At 70.2% G+C, this 26,106-nt stretch overlaps 1 protein-coding gene across 5 annotated transcripts; it reads right to left on the reverse strand.

The window, feature by feature from the left end:
* KMT2D (lysine methyltransferase 2D) lies at nt 1–24,390 on the reverse strand. Of its 5 annotated transcripts, XM_084500233.1 has the most exons (52): nt 24,149–24,390; nt 23,935–24,041; nt 23,658–23,820; nt 23,363–23,528; nt 23,131–23,245; nt 22,874–23,040; nt 21,784–22,724; nt 21,480–21,614; nt 20,565–21,394; nt 20,211–20,324; nt 19,685–19,795; nt 19,484–19,588; nt 19,092–19,273; nt 18,841–19,005; nt 18,416–18,525; nt 18,266–18,310; nt 17,960–18,175; nt 17,736–17,879; nt 17,526–17,642; nt 17,222–17,346; nt 16,907–17,096; nt 16,632–16,706; nt 16,270–16,374; nt 15,919–16,143; nt 15,570–15,654; nt 15,209–15,453; nt 14,978–15,051; nt 14,840–14,890; nt 12,949–14,667; nt 12,516–12,689; nt 12,285–12,433; nt 10,007–12,069; nt 9,719–9,842; nt 9,540–9,627; nt 9,309–9,375; nt 8,953–9,185; nt 5,863–8,853; nt 5,628–5,771; nt 5,387–5,551; nt 5,133–5,289; nt 4,945–5,026; nt 4,661–4,836; nt 4,101–4,249; nt 3,866–4,001; nt 3,646–3,785; nt 2,134–3,304; nt 1,856–1,992; nt 1,570–1,700; nt 1,184–1,469; nt 980–1,053; nt 774–882; nt 1–650 (listed from the first exon to the last, which is right to left on the reverse strand). In XM_084500233.1, the coding sequence occupies exons 3-52, from the start codon at nt 23,710–23,712 to the stop codon at nt 558–560; spliced, it is 15,651 nt and encodes a 5,216-aa protein (XP_084356359.1). In that variant the 5' UTR covers nt 23,713–23,820; nt 23,935–24,041; nt 24,149–24,390; the 3' UTR covers nt 1–557. The 5 variants fall into 5 exon arrangements, with proteins under 5 accessions (XP_084356359.1, XP_084356355.1, XP_084356358.1 ...); XM_084500229.1 differs by lacking the exon at nt 24,149–24,390 and having other exon boundaries at nt 15,961–16,143; nt 23,935–24,035; XM_084500232.1 differs by lacking the exons at nt 20,211–20,324; nt 24,149–24,390 and having other exon boundaries at nt 23,935–24,035.
* Between the last annotated feature and the right edge of the window lie 1,716 nt (nt 24,391–26,106).

Genomic DNA, 26,106 nt, shown 5'->3' on the forward strand with positions numbered 1-26,106 from the left:
TTACCTTGGTAATTAGCGAGCAAATATTATTAAGGTTTGTTTCTAAAAATCCAGGCCGGCGGCTCCCAACTCGCTCCGGCTCCGCTGGGACCGCTCCTGTTCCCCCCCCCCCCGCCACCACCACCACCACCACCTCCGTGGCTCCCCCCGCCACGAGGAGGGAGGCGGGCGGGGGAGTGAGGGGGGGGGCGGTTTTTTTGGGGGGGAGTGGGGTATGGGGGGAGGCTCGCCGGGCCCCCCCCCCCTGCTCCCCGCTTTTTTCCTCGCAGGACGAAGCAAAGAAAACCCTGAGTTGCCAGTCCGTCCGTCCGTCCGTCCGTCCGTCCCCGTTCGGGCCGGGCCGGCGACCTCCGTGCCCCGGTGGCCGCCACCAACCGCCCCCCCCCGGCACCTCCGTGGCCCCGGGGGGCCCCGTCCCCGGCGGAGGGCCCCTTTTTTTTTGTTTTGTTTTGTTTGTTTTTTTTCTGGGGGGGGGGGGGACACCGGTGCATCCCCGGGAGGGCTCCGAGACACCCCCGGCCCCCCCGCCCCCCCCCCCCCCCCAAATTCTCTCGCCGCTAGTTCATCCACTTTCGGCAGTTCCAGGCTCCGCAGTGGCAGGGGATCTTGTGCTGATCGTCCTCGAAGTCGAACTGGTAGTCGTAGGTGAGCTGGGGGGAGCGGGGAGTCACGCACGGCACGGCCCCGCGCCCCAAAATCGCCCCCTCCCACCCCAAATCCCTCCCCACACCCCCCAATAACCCCGGCCGCCCCGTGTGCCCCCCCCGCCTGACCTCCTCCCCCTTGGGGATGCGCCGGCTGGAGATGATGATGATCTTGTCCTCCTTGTCGAAGGTCACGACTTCGGCCACGCAGTTGGGGGCGCACGAGTGGTTGATGTACCTGGGGGGGGGGCACAGCAGGATCAGCACCGAGCTGTGGGGGAAGCACCAGGGGGGTCTTCTGGGGTTTTCGGGGGGGGTCACGGCCCCACGCTCACCTGGCCGGGCCCCCCGTCAGCGTGGCGTCAATGACGTGCTCGTTGTTGATGCGGAACATGTAGATGCCACGGTTCTAAGGGGGGGACAGAAAGGGTGTGACTGCAGCCCCAAACCCCCAAAACCCCCCAAACCCCTTCCCAGGATCCCCCAAAATCCCCCCAGGACCCCTCACAACCCCCCAGGGCCCCCCAAAACCCCCCTACCTGCTCCTCGTAGATCTTCTCGCGCCGGTTGGCCACCTCGTTGCGGATGATGGTGCCGATGTACTCGATGACCATGGTGTGCTTCTCGATGTCCTTGGCGGCGTAGAGCCCCAGGCCCTGGATGCGGGACCGCGCCAGGTAGACGTTGTTCTTCCACTCCGTCTTCAGGCGCCGGTACTGGGAGGACTTGGAGTGCACGAACTGCTTGCTGTAGGGCGTGTTGGTCTCGCCCGTGAACGTGCTCTGGTAGGCCTTGGACATGCTTGTGCTGTTCAGGGTGTGGGGCCTGCCAAGGAGAGGGGGGGGACACCGGGAAGGGTGTCAGAGCCCAGGGGGGGTGCCCCGGGGAGGTCTCCCCCCCCAGCCCTCGGTGCCCCCCTGCTCACCGCTTGTAGTGGGTGAGGATTTTGGGCTCGGCGCGGGCGCAGCCGGTGGGGTTGATCATCAGAGGCAGCTCCATGAGGGGATGGCGCCCGTAGCGGAACAGGTAGTTCTGGCAGCTCTCCACGCCGGGCAGCTGCCAAAAAAGAGGGAGCCGAGGGGCCGGGGGGTGAGGGGCAGCCCCACGGCCACCCCCTGGCCCCACCGGCATGGCCACCGGTCCTTTCGTGAGGGGGCTGCAGAGGGGAGACCCCCTTCACCCCCCCACCACAGCCCAACCCCGGGACCTACCGACTCGGCGATGCGCAGCACCGCGTGCACCGTGAGGCCGAAGAGCTCCTCGCCCTTCAGGTACTCGGGGAAGAGCCGCAGCATGTCGGCCTCCTTCCTCATCATCGCCACCGGCTCGATGATCCGGTTCCAGACGGCTGCCAACGGGGGAAAAAAAAAAAAAAAACGGGGACTGAGCCACGCGCCCGCAGCTCGAGGACGCTTTTTACCCCGTTCTCCCCTTCCCAAAGCACCCAGAGGCTCAGCCCCAGCTCCGGGCACCTCCCCGCGGCGCTCACCCTGCGGCGAAGAGTCGGAGAAGACCAAATCCTCCAGGCCCTGCTCGATGACCTGCACGACGAACTCGGGGCGGCCGTTGTTCTCGCAGATGGTGCAGCGGTAGCAGCAGCGGCGGTTGTTGGTCCGCAGGCTCCAGTAGATGCGCGTGGCCTCGTAGCCCACGGGGTAGAGGGCCGTGACGCTGTGGAAGTCGGCCATCTGGTGCGGCAGCAGCTGCCCGATGGCGTGGAAGACCAGCCCGCCCACGCGGAACATGTGGAGCCGCTCGCCCCGCTGGATGATGCTGGCGATCTGCTTCACCTCGTCCCGCTCGATGTAGACGCGCCGGAAGACGGTGAAGGTGCTCAGCTCCTGCTCGCAGGGGCCCTTCAGCTTGTGCAGCGGGCACAGCATCGTCTTGTCCTTGAAGAACATGCACTTGGCGCGGATGGCGCAGGCGAAGTGGTAGACGCTGGGGCAGCGGATGCGGTTGCAGCTGTTGGTGGCGCCGGTTTTCTGGCACAGGGAGCACTTGGTGAGCAGCCCGCGGTGCAGGGCCACCTCCACGTTGATCAGGGCCCCCCCCTGCGTCTCGTAGACCTCCGTGGACCACAGGGCGCAGTTCAGGTGGACCCAGAGGTCGAGGTCGAGGTTGAGCAGGCGGGCCGGCCCGTCCGTCGCCCCGTCGCCCTCCTCGTGGCAGAAGCAGCACTTGCGCAGGTCCCGCGGCACCTTCTCGGGGCGCAGCGTGGTGCCCAGCTTGTCGATGAACTCCGCGATCTCCTTGTCCCCGTCCCGCTTGGCCCCCCCTTTCTGGATGGTGACCAGGAAGCGCAGCCGTTTCCACCTCACCCCCTTCCACTTCTTCAGCCGGGGCCGAGCTTCGTCCCCGTCCTCCGGCGGCCGCGAGCGCGGCTTGAAGCGGGGCGGCGAGTGGGGGGCCGCGGCCCCCTCTTCCCCGGGGGCTGGCGAGGGGGCGGGGGGCAGCGGCGAGGGGGGTGCCGGGGCCGCCTCGTGGGCAGCCTCGGGGTCGGGGACCCTGGCGGCCTCGGCGGGGCTGGATGGGGAGGGGACGGAGGGGGACAAGGGGGGCGAGGGCTCCTGGGGCATGACGGAGAGCTGCCGCACGTCCAGGTTGGAGACGTTGTTGACGTAGCCGTGGTGCAGGGTCTTCTCGGGCACAGGGCTCTCCTGAGGCACGGGGGACGCTGTCAGACCCCCCCCATCTCCCCCACGCATCGTAACAGGGAGCCCTGCAGCACCCCATCGCCTTCCCAGACCTTCAAGGACCTCCCCAGCCCTTTCCACGGGGTCCCAAGGGTGACACGGTCCCACAAGGGCCTCAGCACCTCTCCAGTCCTCCAGGCACCCCCACACACCTCAGTCCCAAAAGGCTCCCCCTCCAGTGCCCCCACGTAGCCTCGCAGGCACCCCAAAACCCTTTTCCCATGGCCACAGCCCCACAGAGACCCCCCCAACTCCTCTCTCACGTCCCCAGAGCCCCCACCCCGGGGACCCCAGGCCCCGCTGACCTGTCTGAGCAGCGTCAGGAGATCCAGCTCGCCCTTGAGGCTGTACCCGGGCAGCACGGCGTCGAATTGCTTCAGCCACTCCGAGCTGCTCTCCGGCACCTTCCCGGCCAGCGCCGCCTTCTCCTTGCCCCCCAGCATCCCTGCGAAGGACAGCCTGTCACGGGGCACCCAACACGGGGACGAGGGACCCGTGGTGACGAGGGACAAGGCGGACACTCACCGGCCACGTCCACCTCCACCTTTTTAGCCTCGACCACGGCCGCTCGCATGGGGCCGTCCGGGAACAGCACCTCGTAGGAGCTGGGGATCTTCACGCTCAGCAGCTCGGCCATGGCCAGCATCACCCCGTTGAGGTTCTGGATCAAAGAGGGACGTGATGGGTCCCCGGCCCCGGCTGTCACCGCACGGGGACACCGATGGCACAACCCCCGGTGTCCTGCCGGCCCCTGGCTCACCTTGGCGGCTGCCGCAGACACGGTCAGCATGACGGAGACCTCGCTGCTCTTGCCCTTCTCCCACGGGGCGCCCAGGCCGGCTGCCCCCACCTTCCCCGGAGGTGCCCCGAAAGGCTCCGCGGCCTCGTAGGGCTTCGTGTCAGGGAACACTGGTGTGGGGAAAGAGAAGGGTCAGAGCCTCACAGATCACACCCGATCGCCCGGGGGACAGAGAGCAGGGCACGGCGATGGGGACAGTGAGCACCCAGCACCCATGGGTGCAGGGAGCAGCTGGGACCCCTCCCCAGGGACCCTTCTCCTGCCCCACCTCGCCCCTACCCATCCCCAGCTCCCCTCCTACCGGTCCCTACACCCCACAGACACCCTCCCACCCGATCTGCGCCCCCCTGCAGACCCCCCCTGCCCTCCCTTACCCCCACCTGATCCAAACAACCCCCCCACACCCAGTCCACGTACCCCACAGCCCCTTCCCCACTGATCCACGTGCCCACCCGCCCCCCTCCTGCCTTGCCTTGCATATTCCAGGCCCGTGCACCCCCCCCGGGACCACCCAAACCCACCTGGGATGCTGGCACGGGGGATGATGGGGATGATGGGGGACAGCACGCGCTCCTCCAGCTCCGGCTTGGCCTCGCTGAGCAGGGGGAAGCGCAGCAGCTCCTCGCCCAGCACGCTCTCCGGGGACGAGGCCGGGACGATGCTGTCGGGGGAGTCGCTCTCGTCGTCGCTCTCCATCCTGCGGGGACAAAGGGGGGTCAGAGCCGTGCCGGCGCTGGCCAAGCAGCCGGTGTCACCCACCCCCTTGGGGTTGGGGGGGGGGGGGTCCAGGGGGTCGGTGGCTCACCTAACGTCCTCGGTTTGGTTGTGCGGGGGGGTGGGCAGAGCCGCCAGCAGGTCCAAGCTCTTCACCTCCACAGCCGACGTGTCTGCGAGGGGAAAGGACGAGTGTTAGCGGGGTCGGGGGTCCCCCAAAGGTGGTGGTGGTTTTTTGGGGGGGGTGGTGCCGTGCCACCTAGCACTGTCCAAGCTCACCTTTCTGGCCGTGGGGCTCGCGGGCCGGCTCGGCGTCCTTGGGCTGCTCGCCCAGCTCCTCGGGGGCCGTGACGCCGTTCACCATCTTCTGCTGCACGGAGGGGGGCGGCGTGGGGGGCAGCGAGGAGGGCGGCGTGGGTGGGTTGCTGAGGTTGTTCTGAGGGTGGGGGGAACGACAGCGGGGCGTGAGCACGCTGCGGTGCCCCGGGACCCCCAGATTGGGGTGGGGGGCACAACTACAGCCCCCCCCTCACCTTGGTGAGCAGCTGGGAGTAGTAGTCGGGCACGCTGTCCAGCACGGCGCTGCCGAAGGCGCCCCGCAGCTGGCTCTTGCCGTTGATGGGGCTGCTGCCGAAGGGGGCGAAGAGGCTGAAGTTGGCCGTGATGGTCGGCTCCGTCAGCGGCAGCAGCGAGAGCTCCTGGGGGGCAGAGAGGTGAGCGGGAGACGAGGCCGGGGACGGCCCCGTGCCGCAGCCCTCGCCCCCCTCCCCGTACCTGTTTGAGCTGCTTCATCAGCGCCTCGCCGGGCCGCAGCCCCTCGTCCTTGCGCAGCTTCTTGCGGGACGCCGGGACCCGCTCGTTCCCCTTCTGCACCCGCTTGGGTTTGGTGGCTGCTGGCTTGCGGGCGATGGAGGGGTCCTGGGGAGGAAAAGAGGAATGGGAACAGTGCTGAGCACAGCCCCGGGTGGGGTGCTCGGTGCCCGTCCCCATCCCGCAGCACCCTGCTCACCTCCCGGCCCAGCAGCACCGACTGCGGCCGCGGCTCCATCCCGGTGCCCCGGCCCTCGGCGTGCCCGTTGAGCTCTCCGGGGCACTGCGCCGAGAGCTGCACGTTCTTGGCCCTCAGCAGCTTCTGCAGCAGGAGGTGACCGGCCTCCGAGCGGCCTCCCGGCACCAACGGGCTGCTGCTTTGGGCAGCCCCGGGCTCCCCGTTGGCCTCCAGCCTGGCTGCTTCATCCCCTTCCAGCTCGCCTTGCGCCGCTGCCACCGCTGCCGCCTCCTCCTTCGGCTCCTGCTTCACCAACACCTGGGGGGGCTCGCCCCCCGGCACAGCCCCGTTGACGTGGGTCTCACCGGGGTCAGCCGGGTCCGTAGCAGGTGCCTCGGGGTCCCAGGGGCCACGCGCTGCATCGGGTGCTAGCCCCTGCTCCGCCGGGCTGGGGGCCGAGGCCGGGACCCCCGGTGACGTCTTCTTTGGCTCTTGGGGACTCTGCTCGGGGCTGGCCAGGTGCTGGGGGATGCAGCCCGTGCCCAGGGGCGAAGGGGTCGGCGGCGTGGGGAGCCGGACGAGGCCAGGCTGGGGGCCACGGGCAGCCAGGGCTGCCTGCACCAGCTCGGCCAGGGGTTGCTGAGGGCTGCTGGTGGGGGGCTGCCCCCGTGCCTGCCCACCCGCACCCTGCTCCTCTGCCGGGGCACCCGGCCGGGCCTGGAAGAGGGGTCCCAGCGGGCGGGGAGGCTGCTGGCGTGCCTGGGGGCTGTGCTCCGGGGCCTGCCCGGGGAAGGGGCCGGGCTGCCGGAGCGCCTGGCTCTGCTGCAGCAGGCTCTGCTGGTGCCGCTGCACCAGGAGGGCCTGGAGCTGCTGCTGCTGCTGGGGTGTGAGGTGCCGCAGCTGCGGGTTTTTGGCCAGGACGCCCTGAAGCTGAGCCCGGATCTGGCCCATCACCGGCCCCGGCACTTGCCCCAGGAGGCCTGGGGACAGCGCGGTGGTGGCGGTGGCCCCCGGCTGTGGCGCTGGCCCTGCTTTGGGCTGCCCGGGGCTCTGGAGCCGCGGGGGCTGTGGCTGGCCCTGCAACGAGCCTGCCGGCACCTTGCCCGTCCCGCAGCCCGTCTGTGGCTCTGCAGCCCCAGCGGTGTCCCCGTGCAGCTGGGGCAGCTCGGGGCGCGTGGCCCCGGGGCTCTGCGGTGGGGCTAGCAAGGGGCCCGGCGCAGTGGCCGCCCGCAGCCCCGGTTGTGCGGGCAGGGAGCCCAGGACGCCCGGCTGCGGGGAGCCCAAGAGGAGCTGCTGACCCTGCCCTAACTCAGCCTGGTGCTTGGGGGCTTGGGGCTCCGGCCCCCCCAGCCCCGGGGGAGGGTTGAGGGCTCCCTGCTGCTGCTGCTGCTCCTGAGGGCCCCCTGCGTGCAGCTGCCCCCCGCTCTCGCTGCCCTCGGCGGGTAGGGCGCTGCCATCCGCTCCTCCGGGCTGGTCCTTGGCAGCCAGGACCACCGGGGCCGGCTGCATTCCCTGACTCAGGTGCAGCACGGAGGGAGCCTGGCCCATCGCCCCATGCTGCTGAAAGTGCTGGATGGGGGGCTGCCCCTGGCCCAACCCCAGGAGGCTCGGCTGGGCGGCTGCCGAGTTCTGCTGCTGCTGCTGCTGCGGGGCCAGCAGCGCCCGCGCCTGCCCCAGCTGCTGGGAGAGCACCAGGCGGTGCCCCAACATCCCCGGAGGCTGCGGGGCCAGCTGGGGCGACCCCAGCACCCGCTGCTGGTGCTGGGCAAGAAGGACCTGGCGCTGGGGAGCGGGGTGGCCCAGCACCGCCTGGTGCTGCAGCCCCGGCGCGTGGCCGAGCAAACCTGGCTGCTGCTGCTGCTGCTGTTGTTGCTGCTGCTGGGGTGAGAGCTGCTGCACCAGCAGGCTCTGCTGGCTGCCCATCACTGCCGGCTGTTTCGGCACCATGGGCTGCCCCACGGGCCCCGGCTGCGGGGCTGCTGCCGCCTGCTGCTGCCCTACCATGGCTGCTGGCATCGAGCCTTGTCCCATGACGCCCGGCTGCTGCATCGAGGTCGGGGCCATGACGCCGGGCTGCTGCATGGAGGCTTGTCCCATGACACCGGGCTGCTGCATCGAGGTCTGGGCCATGACACCCGGTTGCTGCATCGAGCCTTGTCCCATGACGCCCGGCTGCTGCATGGAGGCTTGTCCCATGACACCGGGCTGTTGCATCGAAGCTTGTCCCATGACACCGGGTTGCTGCATCGAAGTTTGTCCCATGACGCCCGGCTGCTGCATCGGTGTCTGTGCCATGACACCGGGCTGCTGCATTGAAGTCTGGGCCATGATGCCCTGTGGCTGCATCGAAGTCTGTCCCATGACACCTGCTTGCTGCATCGACACCTGCCCCATGACTCCTGGCTGCTGCATCGACGCCTGTCCCATCACACCCGGCTGCTGCATCGACGCCTGTGCCATGACGCCCGCTTGCTGCATCGCCGCCTGTCCCATCACACCCGACTGCTGCATGGACGCCTGGCCCATCACGCCCTGTTGCTGCTGCTGCAGGGACACCTGCCCCAGCATATTCTGCTGCTGCTGCAATTTCTGGGCCAGCTGCATCCTCTGAAGCTGCCTCTCCTGCATCAGACGGCTGTCGGCGGCCAGCCCGCGGAGCGCAGGGTTCCCGGGGAAGAAAGCGTTGGAGGTGCCGGGCACCGGGGCGTTCCCCACCGCCTGCTGGCCCATGAAGGACAAGCCCTGCTGCACGGCCATGGACACGCCGCCCTGGGGCAGGCGCAGCCCCCCGGGCTGCCCCGGCTGCTGGCCAAGGCCTTGGGCACCCACCACGGCCCCCGGCGGCTGCTGGACGCCGTGCGCCGAGAGGAGCTGCCCGGGGAGCTTGGACATGAGGCGGGGGCTCTGCGAGGGGCTCAGGGCCATGACGGCCGAGGCTTGGTGCTGGTGCTGCTGCTGCTTGTTGCGGTACTCGGCCATGAGGTTGGTGTGCTCCTTCTGCTGCTTCCTCACCTGCGCGGAGGGGACAGGGAGGGCGTCAGCACCGGGGCACCCCGGAAAAAGACGGCGAGCCCACCCGCCCGAGGAGCCCACCCGCCCGAGGAGCCCTACCTGGTCCAGCTGCTTTTGGATTTTGCTCTGCTGCTCCGTAACCAGCTTCAGCTTCTCGGCGTCGGCCTCGGGGAACTCCCGGCCGGCCTTCTTGGCCGTGCGCTGCTTGGCGCAGAGCGCCTTGCGCGACTTGCGGTGCGCCCCGATCTGCTCCTCCAGCACCTTCAGCTGCATCTGCAGGAGCTGCTGCGTGTGGAAGAGCCACTCCTCGTACTGCCGCTGGTCGGCCTCGTCTGCGGGAGCAGGGAACAGAGCTCGGGCTCAGCAGGGTCCCCAGCTCCAGAGCCCAGCTCAGCCCAGCCCGTGTGGGCAGGATGAGGCCGTGCCCCCCCTCCCCGTGCCGTTTCGGTACTCACTGATGACGCCTTGTGCGAAGGTGGGGGGGTTGGGGCGAGCCTGCGTTGGGTCGGTGCCGCTCCGTTCCTGGCACAGAAGGGAGCATTGGTGACATGTGTCGTGCTGTGCCCCCTTCTCGGTGTCCCTGTGCCCTCCCTACAGCTCCCCAGGGGCCCATGAAGCTCCTGCCCCTCACTCATAGCCAGGCAGCCCTGGGGGGGGGGACCCATCCCCCTGTGCCCCCTACTCACCTGCCCGCTCCCTGCCAGCATGTGGTTCTGCATCTCCGACACGGCCGGGCCTCCCGAGAGCCGCTGAGCCAGCAGGGAAACCTGTTGCCTTTGGGGAGGCGCAGGGAGAAGGGATGAGCTGAGGTCGATGCACCCTCGCCCACCCCGTGCCCCGCTGCCTGCCGTGCCCCTTCCCTTACCTGTTCATGCCTGGGGCCACCCCGATGCTGCCCTGGGCCATCACCTTCTTGATGCCCTTCAGCGCCACCATTTTCGCCTTGGCAATGGGGTCCATGATGTCCTCGGCAGCAAACTTATCCAGGTCTGCGAGAGAATTGGGAAGGAATTCACCCTCTGCCGCGCCACATCCCCGACCCACGAGAGCCCCGTGCCCCAAAAAGACAACCCAACCACCCCAGCTGCCTCCGGGACCACCCCAAGCAGCTGCTGGGGCCGGATTTGGGTTGGGGCGAAGGCAATGGCCCTACCTGTGTCTGGGAAGAAGCTGTTGGCCAACTGCTGCTGCATGACGAGCTGGGGGGGCTTCAGGCCCAGGGCGGGCGGCTGCACCCCGGCCATCGGCTTCTGCACGAGCACCTGCTGCTGGCTCTGCTGCGGCTGCGCCAGGGCCACCTGCACGCCGTGGGGGGCTGCCAGGACGTGGGGCTGCCCCGGGGCCATGCCCATGTGGGGGGCCAACGCCGGGCCCTGCTGGGGAGTGCCGAGCCGGGGGGGCTGCGGTGGCATAAGCTGCGGTCTGGCCACCAGCCCCAGCTGGAGAGGGGCCTGCGGGGTGCCCATGCGGGGTGGCTGCGCCTCCAGGGGCTGCCCGGCCGCTGCCGTGTGCATCATGGGGTGCCCTGGGGCCGGGAGGTGCGGGGTGCCCCGGGGCAGGTGGGCTGACATCTGCTGCTTCTTCTGCAGCTCCTTCTTCTCGTGCTCCAGCAGGTCCTCGATGAGCAGCGGCAGCTCGCTGGCCACCAGAGAGCTCTCCATTTTATCCAGGTCATCGGCTGGCGAGTGCCGGGCGCTGCCCAAGCCCAGCGCCCTGCTGTCGAGCTCAAACTTCTCCAGCAAAGGGTTGCTCTGGCTGCCCAGCTGGGCAGGGGCCAGCCCGCGGCCAGGGCCAGCATAAGGGTCCTTCTCCAGCACAGAGCCACTGTTTGGGAAGTGAGTCATGCCGAGGCGAGCAGGGCCGGCGCCGGGGCTCAGGAGGGTCTGGCCGGGCTTGATGGTCAGCCCCAAAGAGGCAGAGATCTTATCCGTGCCCTGCAGGGCCTCCGACTTGACGGGGACTGGGAGCCGCTCGGGGCCACCGGCGGTGAACTGGCAGGGCGATGTCTTCAGGCAGCCTTCCTCCAGCTTGGGCTTGACGTCGGTGGGCAGCGCCTTCGCCTCCAAACCCTGCGCCTTGAAGGCTGGCTCGGGTGCCAGCGCGGTGCCAGGCGGGCAGGGAGCTGGCCCCAAGCCCACCCCCGGCACCAGCCCTTCCTTGGGCACCTCCTGGTTCTCCGCCGACGGGGCCGGGTCTTTGCCATCGCCGGGATCGGGGAGCTTCAAGCTGGGTCCCGCCGGCTCCGTCTTGAGCTGAGCCTCGCGCTCGGCCTTCTCGTTGGCCGACTCAACCAGGCGCAGGTGCTCGTTGAAGATGTCCTTCTTGTCACCCGTGTCCAGCTCGGGGTCGGTGTAGGCCAGCAGGTCGAACTCGTCGCCGTTCAGCAGGTCGTCCAGGTGGGGGTCGGCCGTCTCCAGGCTGTCCAGGTTGCCCAAATCATCGTCCCCTTTGGCCACGTCCGGATCCAGGCTCAGATTTGCCAAATCGTCGTCGTCTTCCAGGTCCTTGTGGGAGCCGAAGTCGTCGTCCAAATCGGGCTCCACCGGCACCTCGCAGGGCAGCCGCCCGCCCTCCAGGCTCAGCTGGCTCTTGCCCGGGGCCGGAGCCGGCGCGGGGCTTTCCTTGGGACCCTCGGGGCGCAGGGCAGAGCTGGAGGAGAGCGGGCGCGGGGGGACGTGCTGCAGCTCCAGGCTGGGGGTGGGCAGCGGCACGGGGGGCACCGCTTTGGCGTGCAGCTGGTGGTGGCTGTTGCTCATCTCGGCGCCTTGCGGCGAAGCGGGCGGCAGAGGCACCGGCATCTTCTGGGGCTGCAGTGCCGGGGCGGGAAGCGCCTGCATGGGCATGGCGGGGGCGCAGAGGGGCTGCGGGGCGCCCTCCTCCCCGGGCAGGAAAAAGCGAGGCCGGGGAGCCTGGGGAGCAAAAGGGGAGCCCACGACACCCCCAGGTCCCTTCTGCACGTTGTGCCGCAGCTCGATGAAGGGTGCGCCCAGGGTGCCGGGCGAAGCGGGCACCGGCTCGGCGGGGGCTGGCAGGCGGGCGCCCAGGTTGCCCACGGGGGTGCCGGCGGCTGGGGGGGCGAAGCGGGAGGTGACGGGGAGCCGCAGGGCCGCGGCTGCCTGCTGCTGCTGCTGCTGTTGCTGCCAGAGGTGCTGCTGCGGGGACGGCGCCGGGAAGACCCCACGAGGGTAAAAGGCCTGGGGGGGCCCCACTGCCGCCCTGCAAGACACCATGGTGTCAGGGGGGCAACTCGGCACTGCCCCGACCCCAACCCATCGCGCACGGGGCACCCCGCAGTGTCCCGATCCCCTCCAGCTGCATCCTGTGGATGCACAGCTACCCCATCCCTCCAAAACGAGTCCCGTGAGCAGGAGCTGGGGGGGCACACGGCCCTTTTGTCCTGCTCGTTTCTGACCCGCATGCGGGGCGCTCACCTCCCGTTGATGTCCAGGGCAGCCGGGGTGGCGGCCGGCGGGGGCCGCGAGAGCCGCTCGTCCTGCGGGAACGCCGCCTGCACCATGACCGAGCCGGGCAGCTTCCCGCTGCCGGCTGCGGTGGCCAGCGACCCCAAAAGACCCTTATCCTAAAAGAAACGGGCACAACGTCACCGTGGCCGTCAGTCCATCCCAAACCCCGAGCCGGGCCGTGTCCCCGTGCCCCCCTACCTGTGCCGGCTGGTAGGCGCCCATGCCGCGGCTCAGCTCGAAGCTCTGGCTGCCGGCCTCGGGGGCCCAGCCTGCGGGTGAGGGGGTGGCAGCGGCCGCCGCGCTCTCCTTCTCCTGCCGCAGGCTGTTGCGCTGGATCTGCTGGCGGATGAGCAGCTCGCGGAGCCGCTGGCGCTGGGAGAAGCAGAGAATTAGGAGCGAGCACGGGGCACAGAGCAAGACCCCGCCGGCCCCGAGCCGAGGGACAAACCAACGCAGAGCTTTGGCTGCTGCCCCCAGCCCGGTGCCCGTGTTCCCTTCGCGGCTCCGGAGGGGTAACAAACATGGAGCTGGGCTTTTTGATCCTGTTACTAACTGTGATGCCCCACGTTCCTCCCTCGCAGCCCATCCCAAACCCAGCCAGATCCCACGCGACCCCCTGGCGAGCCCTCACCTGCCTCTGCTTCTCCAGCTCCGACTGGCTCATGGTGGCCATGGCCCCGTCCTGGCCGCCGGGCAGCTCGGCCAGGTCCCGGTTTGGGGGTGCCGTGAGCCCTGCAGCCGCCTCCTCCCTCTTATCAGCCCCCAGGGCGGCTCGGGGCAGGAAGGCGATGGTGGCATCCGGCTGCTGGGGGGGCGCTGGGGGCTGCTGGGGCAACACCGAGGGCGGCCGGAGGGGCGAGAGGCTGTAGGTGGTGTCGGCAGCCCCGGCGCCCGGCCCCAAGGGGCTGCCGGCCTGGTGGAAACCGGGGGACGAGGCGTAGGCTGAGCTCTGGGGCTTGCCGGGGACAAAATGGCTGTTGATCCCGTGGGGCTGGTGGGACGGGGAACCCTTGAGCGGCTCCGAAACGGCCGGGGGGAAGGTGAAGCGCATGGGGGGCTGGCTGCCCGGGAAGACGCTGGCGCCGGGGGAACGGGCGAAGGGGGGCTGCTGCTGCTGCTGCCCACCCGGCACCTTGGTGTGGGGCTCACCCGCTGGGGTGGTCCCAAAACCCCCACCGCCGGCCGCCGGGCTGTGCGAGAGGGGCACCGACTTGAAGCCCGGCTCCGGCATTTGGGGTCGGGGTGGTTTGTGCAGGGGGGTGAAGGGGTCCCGGGATTGGGGCCGGGAAGGGGGCTGGGAGTAAGGGTCCGGGGACTGGAAGCGAGGGGTGACGGGCGACTGGCAAAAGGCTTCGTTGGAGAGCGGCCGGGGTGTGAGGGGGGACTGGGAGCTGGATTGGGACTGGGGGCTGGCGGGGACGCGGGAGAAGGGCTCGGAGGGCAGGGAGCGCGGCGGGAGGGCGCAGCAGCCCTCGGGAGGGGGCTGCGGCCGGGGCGTCAGCGGGGGCTGCGCGTAGGGGTCGGGGTAGGGAGACTGGCGGTAGAGGTCGGGGTGGCTGGGGGGCGAGGGGGCCAAGGGATGGGGGTCTTGGGGTCGGTGCCCCAGCCCCGGGCTCTGCGGCTCTACCTGAGAAACCCGCGGGGTCAGGGGGGCTTTGAAGACGTCGGCCGCCTTCAGCTCCGCAGCGGAGAGGTGGGGGCCGCCCGGGGAGTCCCCGTAGCCCATGGTGGGCGCGTAGCCGGGCGAGCAGACCCCCAGGTTCCCCCCTCCCTCCTCCTTCTTTACCTCCAGGCCCTTCTTCTGCTCCCCGAAAGGCAGGGGCGAGAGCAGGGCCTCGGGAGGGCGGGCGCTGGGGCTCCCCGGCACCGAGAGGTTGTCCAAGGAGGGGCACCGGGGCTTCAGGAAAGGGTCGGGGGTGCCGGGTTGGTGCCGAGGGGTACCGGGGGGCGTGGGGTGGAAGTCGGGGGGCTGGGAACCGGGGAGAGTGCGGGGACCGGCGAGGGGCTGAGCGGGGAAGGGCTGGAAGGCAGCGCCCGCCGTGGGGCTCTGGCCCAGGGGCGAGGGGAAGCGGGGCTCCAGCGCGTAGGCGGGGGCCGCGCCGTAGGGGTCGTGCGAAGGCACTTGGGCAGGGGACTGGGGGGGGAGCTTGAGGAAGAGCTCGCTGGGCGATTCCGGCCCCCCGGCGGCCCCCGAGGGGGGCTTCAGGAAGCCCTCGCCCGCGGCGGGGGGGCTGCCGATGTAGACGGGCTGTGTCCCCGGCGGCACCGGGATCCGTAGGTGCAGCGAGGGCCTCTCCGGCTTGCGCAGTCCCTCCCCTTTGGTCTGCTTGTTGATCTGGCTCTCGGCCTGCTGCAGAGAGAGCCCGGCCGTCAGGGCCGTGGGGACACAGCACGCCGACCCTCCCTGCGGGCTGGGGAAGGGGCTAACGGGGCAAGGAGGGGGGGGGGGGGGGTGCCGGGTTTCCAACCCACCCCCCCGGGCTAGGACGGGGCCGCCGGGCACCTCTCGCCCCAGCACGTACCTTCTGCACCTTGTTGATGCGATGAGCCGCCCGGTTATCTTTGGCCTTTTGCTAACGAAAACACGAAGGCAGCTGACTCGCAGCCCCGGGGAGCCCCCCGTGCCCCCCCACCCACCCCCGTTATCCCCCAGCACTCACCAAATAGGGGGCTTTGTCCGTGGCGGGGACCTTCCTCCAGAGCTTCATGATCTGCTTGCAGCGGCTCGACCAGTCTGGGAGTCCGGTAGCAGCAGAGGGCACGAGAGGAGGAGAAAGTCAGCGTCAGCCCACACCCCAGGAGCCCACCCTGAACCCTGGGATCCCTTTTTAATCCAGGAAACAACTCCATCCTCCCTCCCCCCGGCCCCCAAAACCCCTCCAGAGCCCTACCTGGATAATCCTGCTTGAGGTTGGGGAAGTTCATGTTGGCGTAGAGCACGGGGGAGATGGTGGAGAGCTCGCCGAGCTCCTCGTCCTTCTCCCAGCGCTGCAGGCTGCGCTGGTTGTAGGACAGCCCGTCGCCCTCGCCCTCCGTCGTGGGCGTCGTGGGGGTCGAGGGGGTGGTGGTGGCCGAGCTGCTGGCCCAGGGGCTCTCGGGCTCGCAGTGATCCGGGCTGAAGAAGCCGCTCCGCTCCCTGTCGGGGGGGACAGGGTGTCACGGGCAGGCAGGGCACGGGGAAAAAGGGAGCCCTGGGTGTTCAGTTCTGCTTGAGGAGCCAACCTCGACCCCCCCCCCCAGCCAGCCACTCACCGGTTATCGAGGAACGGGGACTGGCAGACTCCCGAATACGACTCCAAGGAGACAGCTCCAGAGAGAGAGCCCAGGGAAACGCTCCCTGCGATGGAAGGAGAGGGTCACATTGCAGGCAGAGCACGGCCTCGAGCCCCCTCGATCAGCCTTTAGCAGTACAAGCCCCCCCCATGCGCCCCCCAAAAGCTTTCGCGCCCCTTCCCAGAGCAAGGAGGAAGACCCAGGAGCCTGAGCCCTTTGCTGGGCTGCAGCCACTGCTCCCGTTGGGGGAACAAAGCGGGGAGGAAGACGCGGCACACGGCAGCTTTCCCAAGGCAAAGGGAGAGAACTGCCCCCCTCCTGCACCCACCGGGACTTCCCCGGGGCTCGGGGCTCTGCTGCTTCCACCCACCCTGCCCCGGCAGCTGGAGGTCTCCCGGCAGGAACGGTCGCTGCGCCCGGCTGGGGTCCTGCCCCGCGCCCCCGGCCTCCATCCCCGGCGCCACGCAGTTCAGGGGCTGCTCCGCGCGCTCGGCCGAGCCCAGCACGTCCTTGAAGAGCTGCTGCACGTCCTTGCTCTCCATCTTGGGCAGCTCTGCGGGAGGACAAGAGGGAGCTGAGCACCACTGCCAGGAGCTGGGGAAGGAATGGGGGGGGCGTCCTGGCCCCCTGACCCCCAGCGGTGATGGGGGACCTTGGGGGGACCTTGGGGGACCCTCACCTTCCGTGGGGATCTTGTCGAGGTCGGAGCTCAGCGCGCCCTCCCCGGGGGTGGCCGGCTTCTCGGTGTCCCCGGGGTCTGGGGAGTTCTTGGGGTCGTCGGTCCCTGCAGGGAGCAGTGAGCGCGATGCCCTCAGTGGCCGGTCTGGGTGTCTTCCCCCATGACCCCCCCGCAGCCCCCAGACCCATTGGGCAGACAGCAGCCCCCAGACCCCCAGGGCACACAGAGCACCACCCGGGGTCACCTCTTTCCACCCTGCCTAGAGTTCTAAGCTGCCCCTCGAAGGCCTCGGGAGGCTCCTAATGATCCCTGGCCGAGGATGAGGGGGTCCGGGGGGGTACCAGGGGGGTCCCAGGGCTCACCCAGGTCCTCGGCCTTTGCGTCGTCCTTGCCATCATCATCGGGGGCTGTGGCGCTGCCGTCGGTGCTGTCGTCCCCTGCCAAGCACCAGGCTTCAGCAGGGCCAGGCTGCCTGGCAGGGAGGGGGAGCGACCCCCCCTGGTGCTCCCTGACCCCCCCCAGTGCCCCCTGACACCCCCCTGGTGCCCACAGCGGGTCCCTATAACCCAGTGACCCCCCCCCCTCCCCAATAACACCCCCGCCACCAGGGCTGGGGCTCCCGTCGCTCCCTGCTCACCTCTGGGGTGCACGGGGGGGTCCCTCCTGTCAGGGGGGGCTCCCTGCAGCGCCCCGGCCATGCTGGGATCCCCTTTGTGCCGGGGGGCTCCCTGGCCCAGGGAGGGGCGCGCGGCGCCGTCCCCCACGCCGCCCGCCGTCAGCAGCGCCTTCCTGCTCAGGTCCATCAGCGCCTTCCCAAAAAACGCCTCCTGGCCGAGGAGGAGGAGGAGGAAGAGGAGAAGTCGGTGTCACCGTGTCCCCGCTGCCATCCCCTCGCCTCCACCCCACCCAGCACGGTGTCCCCCCCCATGCCCTTTGTCCCTCGCCCCCCCACCTGCAGGTACGGGGGGAACATGTCCTCCAGCTTGCTCTTCTTCCTCCCCCGGCGCTTCTTCTTCTCGTCCCCCTCTGCCGAGCCCGGATCCAGGCCGCCCTCCGTGGGGAGGTCCCCAGGAGTCCCTAAAAACGGCAATCCTATTAAATTCCCCTCCACGAAGGAGCTCGGGGCTGTCCTCGTACTGCAGGAAGGGCTCGAGCACGGCCCCACCGCCTGGGCGCACCTCTCCTGGCCCTCTCCATCCCCTGGGGACACCCCAAATGGGACGGGGACACGGGGAAGCGGCTTTTGGGGTCCCTACCGTCCTCGGGGTGCCCCTCGGCGCTCAGCCCCTCGCGCCCCACTTCAGCCAGCACCGTCGGGACCTTCTTCAGGCGCGTGTGGGACTTGCGCTGTCGCACCATGAAGCCGCCGATGCCTGGGGGGGGGGACAGAACAGGAGGTGAGGGGGGGGTCACAGCAGCTCCAGGGCAGCCCGGCTACGGGGGCAGCGGCTGTGGGCAGCACTCACCCGGCCGGTAGGGTTTGCGCTTCCTCTTCTTGCACTCGTCGGGGTCCTCCAGCCCCTTCCCCGAGTCCACGTCGGCCCCCACGTCCCGGTCGGGGCTGGCCAGCGCCTCCAGTTTGATTTCGCACTCCATGTGCTCGACCCCCACTGCCAAAATGGGAGCAGCGTCAGCAGGGTGCCCCCCAAAAAACCCCTCTCCCCAGCTCACCCCCTCCCCAAAAACGCACCTTCGGCTTTCAGCAGCTCGTCGGCGTCCAGGTCGCCGTCCTTCTTGTCGTCGGGGCCCAGGGGGTCTCCCCCCTCCAGCCCCCCCTCCCCATTTAGGGTGCCCAGGCGCCCCTTGCGCTGCCGCCGCTTGTGCAGGGGCGACATGGAGAGGTTGCGCAGCACCGCCATGCCCGTCTCCGTCAGCCACACGCCCTCGAAGCGAAAATATTGGGGCTCTGCGGGGACAAAACCGGGTGCTGGGTGCGTGGCCGGTGCCAGGAAGGTCCCCGGGAAGCCGGCAGCACCGAGCACGGCACCGTGTGTACCTGGCTCCTTGGCCTTGGCGGAGATCTCCGAGGGAGGCGCGGGCACTGCAGGGGAAAAGCAGGCACGGAGGTGAGGCCGCGCTGCCCCGCAGCCCCCAAATCTCACAGAAGACCCCAAACCTCACAGGGTCCCCCTCCCCGGGTGCTCACCGGCTGGTTTGACCACGTAGGGCTGGCAGGCGCTGCAGTCGAAGCCTTCATCCGCCGCCTGCTCCACCTCCTCCTCCGTGAAGAGGCTGTCGCACGCCGCGTGCAGCCACCTGCGGACAGCGGGGACCCATCACATGCCCCGATCACCCCACAAAACCCAGATCCACAAAAAAAACCCCAAGCTGCCCCCGTGGGGATGGTCCTGAGCAGGGCCTGCTGCCCCACGCAGAACCCAAAAACCACCCCAAGAGCAGAAATCTTTGGGTAAGACCCCAAAAACACCACTGGATGCTCAGAGAGAGCCCGAACCTGCGCAGCACCAAAATTTGGCCAAGACGCACGGAACCCAAGCACCACCGCGAGCCCCCGGTGCATGCGGCGACCGAGGGGGCTGCAGCCCCCCTTTCCCAAGCCCTGGGGCTCACCGATCGCAGTGCCGGCACTGGATGAGCAGGTCGTCCTCCACGTACTTCTCGCGGCAGAAGGGGCAGACGACGAGGCTGGCGCAGGGCGCGCAGTGCGTGTAGTTGTTCTGCCACTCGCAGTGGAAGCCGGGGGAAGCCGCCCCGCACTGCACGCAGCACACGCACCTGGAGGAGGGGGGGGCAAAAGGCTCAGCGCCAGCCCCTTATCACCCCCGAAAAGGCTCCCCAGGGCTCTCCCCCACCCCAAGCACCATTTGCACTTCCAGCCCCCCTTGGGCACGGTCTGCAGCGGCGGGTCCAGGCAGTAGGTGTGGTAGCTGATGTCGCAGTCGTCGCAGAGCAGGAGCCGGGAGGGGTCGGAGGCTTTGCCGCACACCTCGCAGACGATGCACTCCACGCAGCGCCAGCCCTTCAGCAGCATCACCTTCGTGATCTGGGGGGTGGGAGGGCGGCCACGTGAGCCTCGGCGCGGCCATGGGGGTCCCGGGGGTGGCACAGCCACGGGGGACGCCCCGAAGCATGGGGCAACGCATCCACGAGGACGTGCCCAACGTCACCCTGTTTGCACACCCCAAAAGCTCCCAGCCCGAGCCCCCCAGGGGGCACAGTCTGGCGTGGGGGGGGGACACGCAGCCTTCCTCACCTTGCTGTTGACGCAGTAGGGGTGGTAGCACTGGGAACACTGGGAGCAGGCCAGGAGGTGCCCCTCGGCCCCGCGCCCAAAGCTGCCGCACACCACGCACATGTCCTGCGGGAGGGGGGGCCGTGAGAAGAGTTTGGGGGGGGGGGGGGACGGACAACGGGGACAGGCACCCATCCCCTCATCCCGCAGCGCCCCCGTTACCTGCATGAGCACAAACTTGTCGGTGTTGGAGAAGAGGACGACCGTGTTCTGCATCGTGTCATCGTCATCCTCATCTTCCTCCTTGCTGGGCGAGCTCTCCACGTCGGCGAGCTGCAGGTAGAGTGGGGGGGGGGGGCTCAGGGCAAGGGGAAAAGCTGGGGGGCTCGGGGCCAGGGCCCCCCCCAGCTTGCCACACGGCTTGGGGAGCGCTGGACACAGCCTGGTGCTAAACCGGGGTGCACGAGAACATCCGAGAGCAGCAGCCCCTTGCAAGCCAGCCCCTCCCCGGGGGGGTGAAGCCCCCAGCCCCGCAGCGCAGCCCCAGGAAGATCCCCCCAGGCCCCCCCTGGGACCCCTGCCCACCCAAGGCTTCCCGAGCCTTTCCAAGGGATTTGGGTGCTGGGGATGGGGACGGAGGTGAGGGGCGGGGGGGACTCTCGGCTCTCAGCCCTGCCACCTAACAGCTCGGGGACACCCCCGGGCCCCCCCAACCTCCCCCCGGCCTCTGCCCCCAGCCCGGCCTTACTGCTAGGGTGTCAACGGACGAGGTGGTCGACTTCAGGCGCGCACGGCCCCGGCCCCGGCCCCCGTGGGACCCACCTCGGGGGCGCCTCCGCCCGGGGAAGCTGCTGCTGCGACCCTAGGGCCAAGGGGAGAGGGGAGGGGGGGGTTACAGCAAGCTGGGGGGCGACCCGGCCAAACCCCCCCCCCCACCACCACCGCCTCCCCACGCATCCCGGCTGGGGCAGAGGCAGCATCGGGGCACGGCCCCCGTCCCACCCCATCGCGCGCACGCGGCCCTCGCCTACTGGGGGCAGCCTGGGGAAGGGGGGCACAACCCCAGCGGGGTGGGGTTGGGTTGGGTGTCCCCCCCCCGTACCTGCTTGACACGGGAGCGCCCCGGGGAGCTGCGCCGGCGGCTCTTGTCCCCGTCCCCTTTGGCGGCCGGCTCGAAGAGCAGCGAGTCGTCGGTCTCAGCGCCCAGCGGCAGCGACCCCGCGTCCTCCTTCTGCAGGCTGGCGTCGGCCGAGGCCAGCCCCAGCTCGAGGGACAGCGACCCCCCCCCTTCGGGGTCCGGCGAGCCCAGCAGGGGCTCGGAGCCTGGGAAGCTGCTGCTGGTGTCCCCCTGGCTCAGGTTGGAGATCTCGTTGAGGATATCGGGCCGGGGGCGCAGGGCGGGGGGCTCGGGACCCCCCTCGTCGCCGCGCTCCAGCAGCTTCTCCCCCGCCGGGCACACTTCCATGGGGGTCTCGGGGCCCAATTCTTCCGGCTCCAGGAGCAGGGGGGACCCTTTGGATTCGGGGTCCCCCCCAGCCCGGCCTTCCTCCAGCCCGTCCTCCTCGCTCAGCGGTGGGGAGCTCCCGCTGGTGCCCTCCCGCTCCAGTCTGGGCGCTTCTTCCTCCTCCTCCTCCTCTTCCTCAGGCAGGCCCGGGAAGGGCCCCAGTTCTGGGGCCGGGCTGATGTGGGGGCCGTCTCCGGGGGGGCTGCTCGGTGACCCCCCCTCACCGCCGCCCGTCTCCATCTCCTCGTCCTCGGGGGGCTCGGCGGGGGCCGGGGTGCAGGCGGGGGAGCCCAGGGGGGGCGGCGGGGAGCCGGGGGGCTCCGTGTCCATGGCAGTGCCGGGGCTGCCGGGGGGCTCGGGCACCTCCTCCTCCTCCTTGGCGTGGGGCGAAGGCTCTGGGGGGCGAGCGGGTGACACAGCACAGAGATCTGGGGGGGCACAGAGGAGGGGACGGTGACGTAGCCCGCAGCAGAGACCCCCCCCCTGCCACGACCTCCGTGTCCCCAAACCCACCTGGGGGAGCAGGGGGCAGAGGGGCGGCCTCGGGGAGCAGCAAGGGCTCGGGCTCCAGCTCCATCTCCTCTTCCGAGGGCACCTCCGGGGCCAGGGCAGGAGCTTCCTCTGCCACTGCCACCTCGGGGAGGAGACCTGCGGGACGGGGAAGGGGTCAGGGAGGGGGGCCACAGGGGTCCCCTCGCCCCCTGCACCCCCAGCGGGGCAGCAAAGCACACGGACAGGCAATGGGACGAGGGGGAGACCCAAGCGTGGGACCCCCACGGGCACGGGAAACGGGGTGGGCACAGGGGTCCCCATTTACCTGGTGGTTTGGGGTCTTCCTCGGGGGACAGCTCGCTGGGGAGCGGCTCGGCGGGGCGTAGATCTTCAGGGGGGGGCAGCTCCTCGAGGAGAGGCTTGTCGGGGAGCAGCTCATCAAGGGCTGGTTCGTTAGGGGGCAGCTCATCAATGGGCTGCTCGCTGCGGGGCGGCTCCTCGGGGGGCTGCAGGTCGAGGGGCAGCTCACTGGGGGGCTGCTCGTCCAGCGGGGGCTCCTCGGGGGGCAGCTCATCAACGGGAGGCTTGCTGGGGGGCAGCTCGTCGGGGGGCTGCTCGTCGGGGGGCTGCTCAACGGGGGGAGGCTCGTCAAGGGCTGGCTCATCGGGGGGCTGCTCGTCGGGGGGCGATTTGTCCAGGGGCAGCTCGTTCGGGGGCGAGTTGGCAAGCGGGGGTTTGTCGGGGGGCAGCTCCTCCAGAGGTGGCACGGCGAGGGGCAGCTGGCTGGGGGGCAGCTCGTCGGGGGGCGCCTCGTCAAGGGGCATCTCGTTGGGGGGCGCCTCGACAAGGGGCGACCTCTCCAGGGGCAGTTCGTCAGGTGGGGGCTCGTCGGGGGGCAGCACGCAAGGAGGCAGCTCCTCCGGGGGGCGCACATCGAGGGGCAGCTCTTCGGGGGGCGGCTCTTTAGGGGGCGTCTTCTCGAGGGGCAGCTCTTCGGGGGGGGTCTTCTCGAGGGGCAGCTCTTCAAGGGGTGGCGGCTCATCGGGGGGCACCTTCTTGAGGGGCAGCTCTTCGGGGGGCGCCTCGTCGGGGGGCCTCTTCTCAAGGGGTGGCTCATCGGGGGGCAGCTCGTCGGGGGGCAACTTTTCGGGGCCTGGGGGTGCCACCTCAGGGTCCCCCCCCGGCTGCAGCTCCTCGTTGCTCCCCTCAGGCTCAGCTGGGGGCACGGGCACCTCCGCCAGCCCGCTGCGATCAGGGGCCACCAACCTGGACATGGGGGGGGGGGACACTCGGTGAGGGGAGAGAGGCTGCAGCCACCCCAGGATCCTCCCAGCCCAGCAGCTCCCCTTTTTTTTTTACCAAGGGGGGTGCCCACCCGCTCCCCCCCCCATGCCCCCCAGCGCATCCCAACTCACGCCTGGGCCGCGGGGTCCGGTGGGGGGGCTCGTCCCTGCGCCCCGCAGGCTCCCTCCGTGCCGCGCCGCTGCTGGCAGCCCTCGCACACCGAGTAGCTCCGGTGCCACTGGCAGCCGGGGTCGAGCTCCGGCGGGCGCCGGCCGCAATCCGAGCACACCCTGCAGTTCTGGGGGGGGGGGGGCAGAGGGGCGTCAAAGCTGGGGCAGGCACCCCCCAAAGCTCCCCAAAGAAGAGAGGGGGGGCAGCAGGGGCGCACCTTGCACTTCCAGGAGTCGGTGGGGACGCCCTCGATGGCCGGCTCCATGCAGAAGGTGTGGTAGCCCTTGTCGCACGCCTCGCACACCAGCATCTTGGAGTCCTCGCCGGGCTGCCTGCGGGGCACGAGGAGGGGAAAAAAAGAAAAAAAAAGGTGAAAAAAGGTGAGAAAAGGTGAGAACCGTCCTCCTGCGTGTCTCCCTGGTGGCTCACGGGGAGCCGGGCTCACCCACCTGCAGGTCTGGCACACTTTGCAGTCGGGGCACTGCCAGCCCGAGCGCGTGCGGGGCGTGAGCGCGATGTCCAGGCAGGCGCCGTGGTAGTGCTGCCCGCAGCTGGTGCAGAACAGCAGGTCCCGTGCGTCGCCCAGCCCGTCGCACACCACGCACCGGGCGTCCTCTGCGTGCGAGAAAAGGGCGTCAGGACCCCCGCCCCCAGCTATCAAACCACCCCCCCCTCCGTGCTTCCGCGTCCCCTCGGGAGCGGGGACCCAGCACTCGGGGGCTGGCGATCCCGGCCCGCACGCACCCATCTGCGCTGCCTCGGCCACGTGCTCGGGACACAGGAGCCGAAAAGTCTTCATGGACTGGAAGGAGCCGCTGGCGGCGGCGCAGGGGAAGTGGTAGAGCCGGGGGCAGCCGGCCGCCCGGCACGGGATGGTGGCCCCCCTCCGCCGACAGTGTTCACATTTCTGGAAAGGGGGAGCAGCCCGGCGGGGTCAGGGCTGAGGACTGGGGGTGGGGGGGACATTCTGCCATTCTGCCCCCCCCCTGTATCCCCCGATCCCTCTCTGAGAGCCGCTCACCTGTGAGATCCCTGAGAAAACAGCTCTGCCCACGCCAGCCAGCCCCCCCGCGGCACGCTCCACGCCGGCGGACCAGGCTGCGCACCAGCGGTGAACCCAGCAGTGCCCTGTGGGGAGGGGGCGTCAGGAACCGGGATCCCCACGGGATTGGGACCCCCAAGGGGCTTTGGGACCCCCCACAGGGATTTGGGACCCCCACGGGGCCCCCACTCACCCGTCGGCTCGAAGAGCTGCGCCGCGGACACTCGCTCGGAGAACCCAACCTGCGCCAGGTCATCGCCCGCCGGCTCCAGCTCCCGGGGGGCTTCGCCGGGACCCTCGGGGGGCTCGAGCCCCCCCCGCAGTCGCTCGGGCCAGTCGGGCTCCGGCTCGAAGCGCTGCAGCTCCCGCTGCCCGTGCAGGCTCCAGTCCCCACAGTTGCAGAGGGCGCAGCGGCGGGCTGGCGCGCTGCGAGGGGGGGGACAGAGGGCATCAGGGATGTGCAGAAGCCCCCCCAAAAAGGCTCCAGGCCGCCCCCGAGCCCCCCCCCCCCAAATCCTCACCTGCCGGCCTGGGGAGCTCCCCCGGTGTCCGCGCTCTCCAGCCCCGGCCCCGCGGAGGCTCCTTCGGGGGGCTTCAGGGGGTCCCCCTCGGCGCTGCCCATCTCCTCCGAGGGCGCGGCCGCGTCGGCTGCGGGGAAGGTGACCCCTCAGCGGCCCGTCGGGACGAGCCCCAACCCCGGGGGGGTGGTCAGAAAGCACCAGAAACCCCCCCCAAAAATAAATAAAAAAAAAAAGGACCCTGCTCACCTGGCGCGTCCGCGTCCTTGTCCTCGCCGGGCGCTTTCTGCTCGTCCATCCTGCCTCCTGCGGCCCTCCGGAGAGGCGCGCGGCTGCGGGGGCACGAGAGCCGTGAGTGGGGGCGCAGACCCCCTTGGGTGCCCCCCCCAGCCCGCCCTTTGGGTGCCCCCCCCGGACCTTCAGGTGCCCCCCCTCAGCCCCAAAGCCCGCACAAAGGGGCTCAGCCCAGCACCCAGAACCTCGTTCCTGTTCCCCATGGGGGGGGGGTCTCTAAGACCCCACACCCTACAAGCCCACTCCACCCCCCCCCAGCACCGTGAGCCCCCCCCGGGTGTCCCCCCACCCGGGACACGCCGCAGGATGCCTGGGGGGGGGCGAGCGGGGCAGCCCCACGTATCTGGGGCAGCTCATTCCCCACCGCCGAGGCCACGTGGATCCCAATTAAACCCCAGGGAGGGGGGGGGGACAACCCCCATGTGGCCCCCCCCCGGGAGCAGGGATCACCAAAACCCCCCCAGGGCCCTCCCCCCCCAAAATACCCCCCCCCCAGCAGGGACGCAGACCCATGGGCTCCATGAATCAAAGCCCCCCCCGGTGCCTACATTAAAACCTGGGGGGGGGGGGGGCACGGGGACAGACCGGGGGGGGCACAACGGGAACGGGAGGACACCAACACCGCCCCCCCCCCCCCCAAAAAACCACCCCCCCCGTGCCTCAGTTTCCCCGGGGAGGGGGGGGGGGGGGGAGGGATCCGGTTGAGCCCCCCCAGGACCACGAGAGCGAGACACGCGGGGGGGGGGGGCTGTAAAGAACCGTGCCCCCCCCCCAACCCCCCCCCACGGTAAAGGATTTCCCACGCGCCCCCCCCCGAGACCCCCCCCTCTCGGGGGGGGGTTCCCTCGGACCCCACCGCGCACCGGGAGCACGACCCCGGGAACCGGAGGGGGGGGGGGGGGCACGGTTGGGAACGTGCCCCCCCCCCAGCTCCATTCCAGACCCCCCCCACCCCCCCACCGGGGAACCGGAGACCCGAAACCGAGCCCCCCCCCCCCCCCCCATCCCGGTTAGGCCCCACCGCGGCTGCGCACCGAGGCCCGGTTTTTTCGGGGTGGGGGGGCTCCACCGGGTGCTAGGAGCACGGAGGGGGATGGGGGGGGGGGGTCAAATCCCGTTTCCCGTCCCCCCCCCCCCCGGTAAATTTTGGGGGGGGGGCCGCGCGCTGCCCGGAAGATCCCCGGCGTGCAGCGGGCACCGGATCCGGTGTGCTTGGAAAGGGGGGGGGGGGGGGCAGCGCCTTGAGACCCCCCCCGCTCCCCTCCGGACCCCCTCCCGGTTCCCCCCCCACCCCCTCCCGGTATCCCCAAGCCCCCCCGACCCCCCCCGGTAACGCCAG

The sequence above is a fragment of the Aythya ferina genome (assembly GCF_964211825.1).
Source record: "Aythya ferina genome assembly, chromosome: 28".
Taxonomy (NCBI): domain Eukaryota; kingdom Metazoa; phylum Chordata; class Aves; order Anseriformes; family Anatidae; genus Aythya; species Aythya ferina.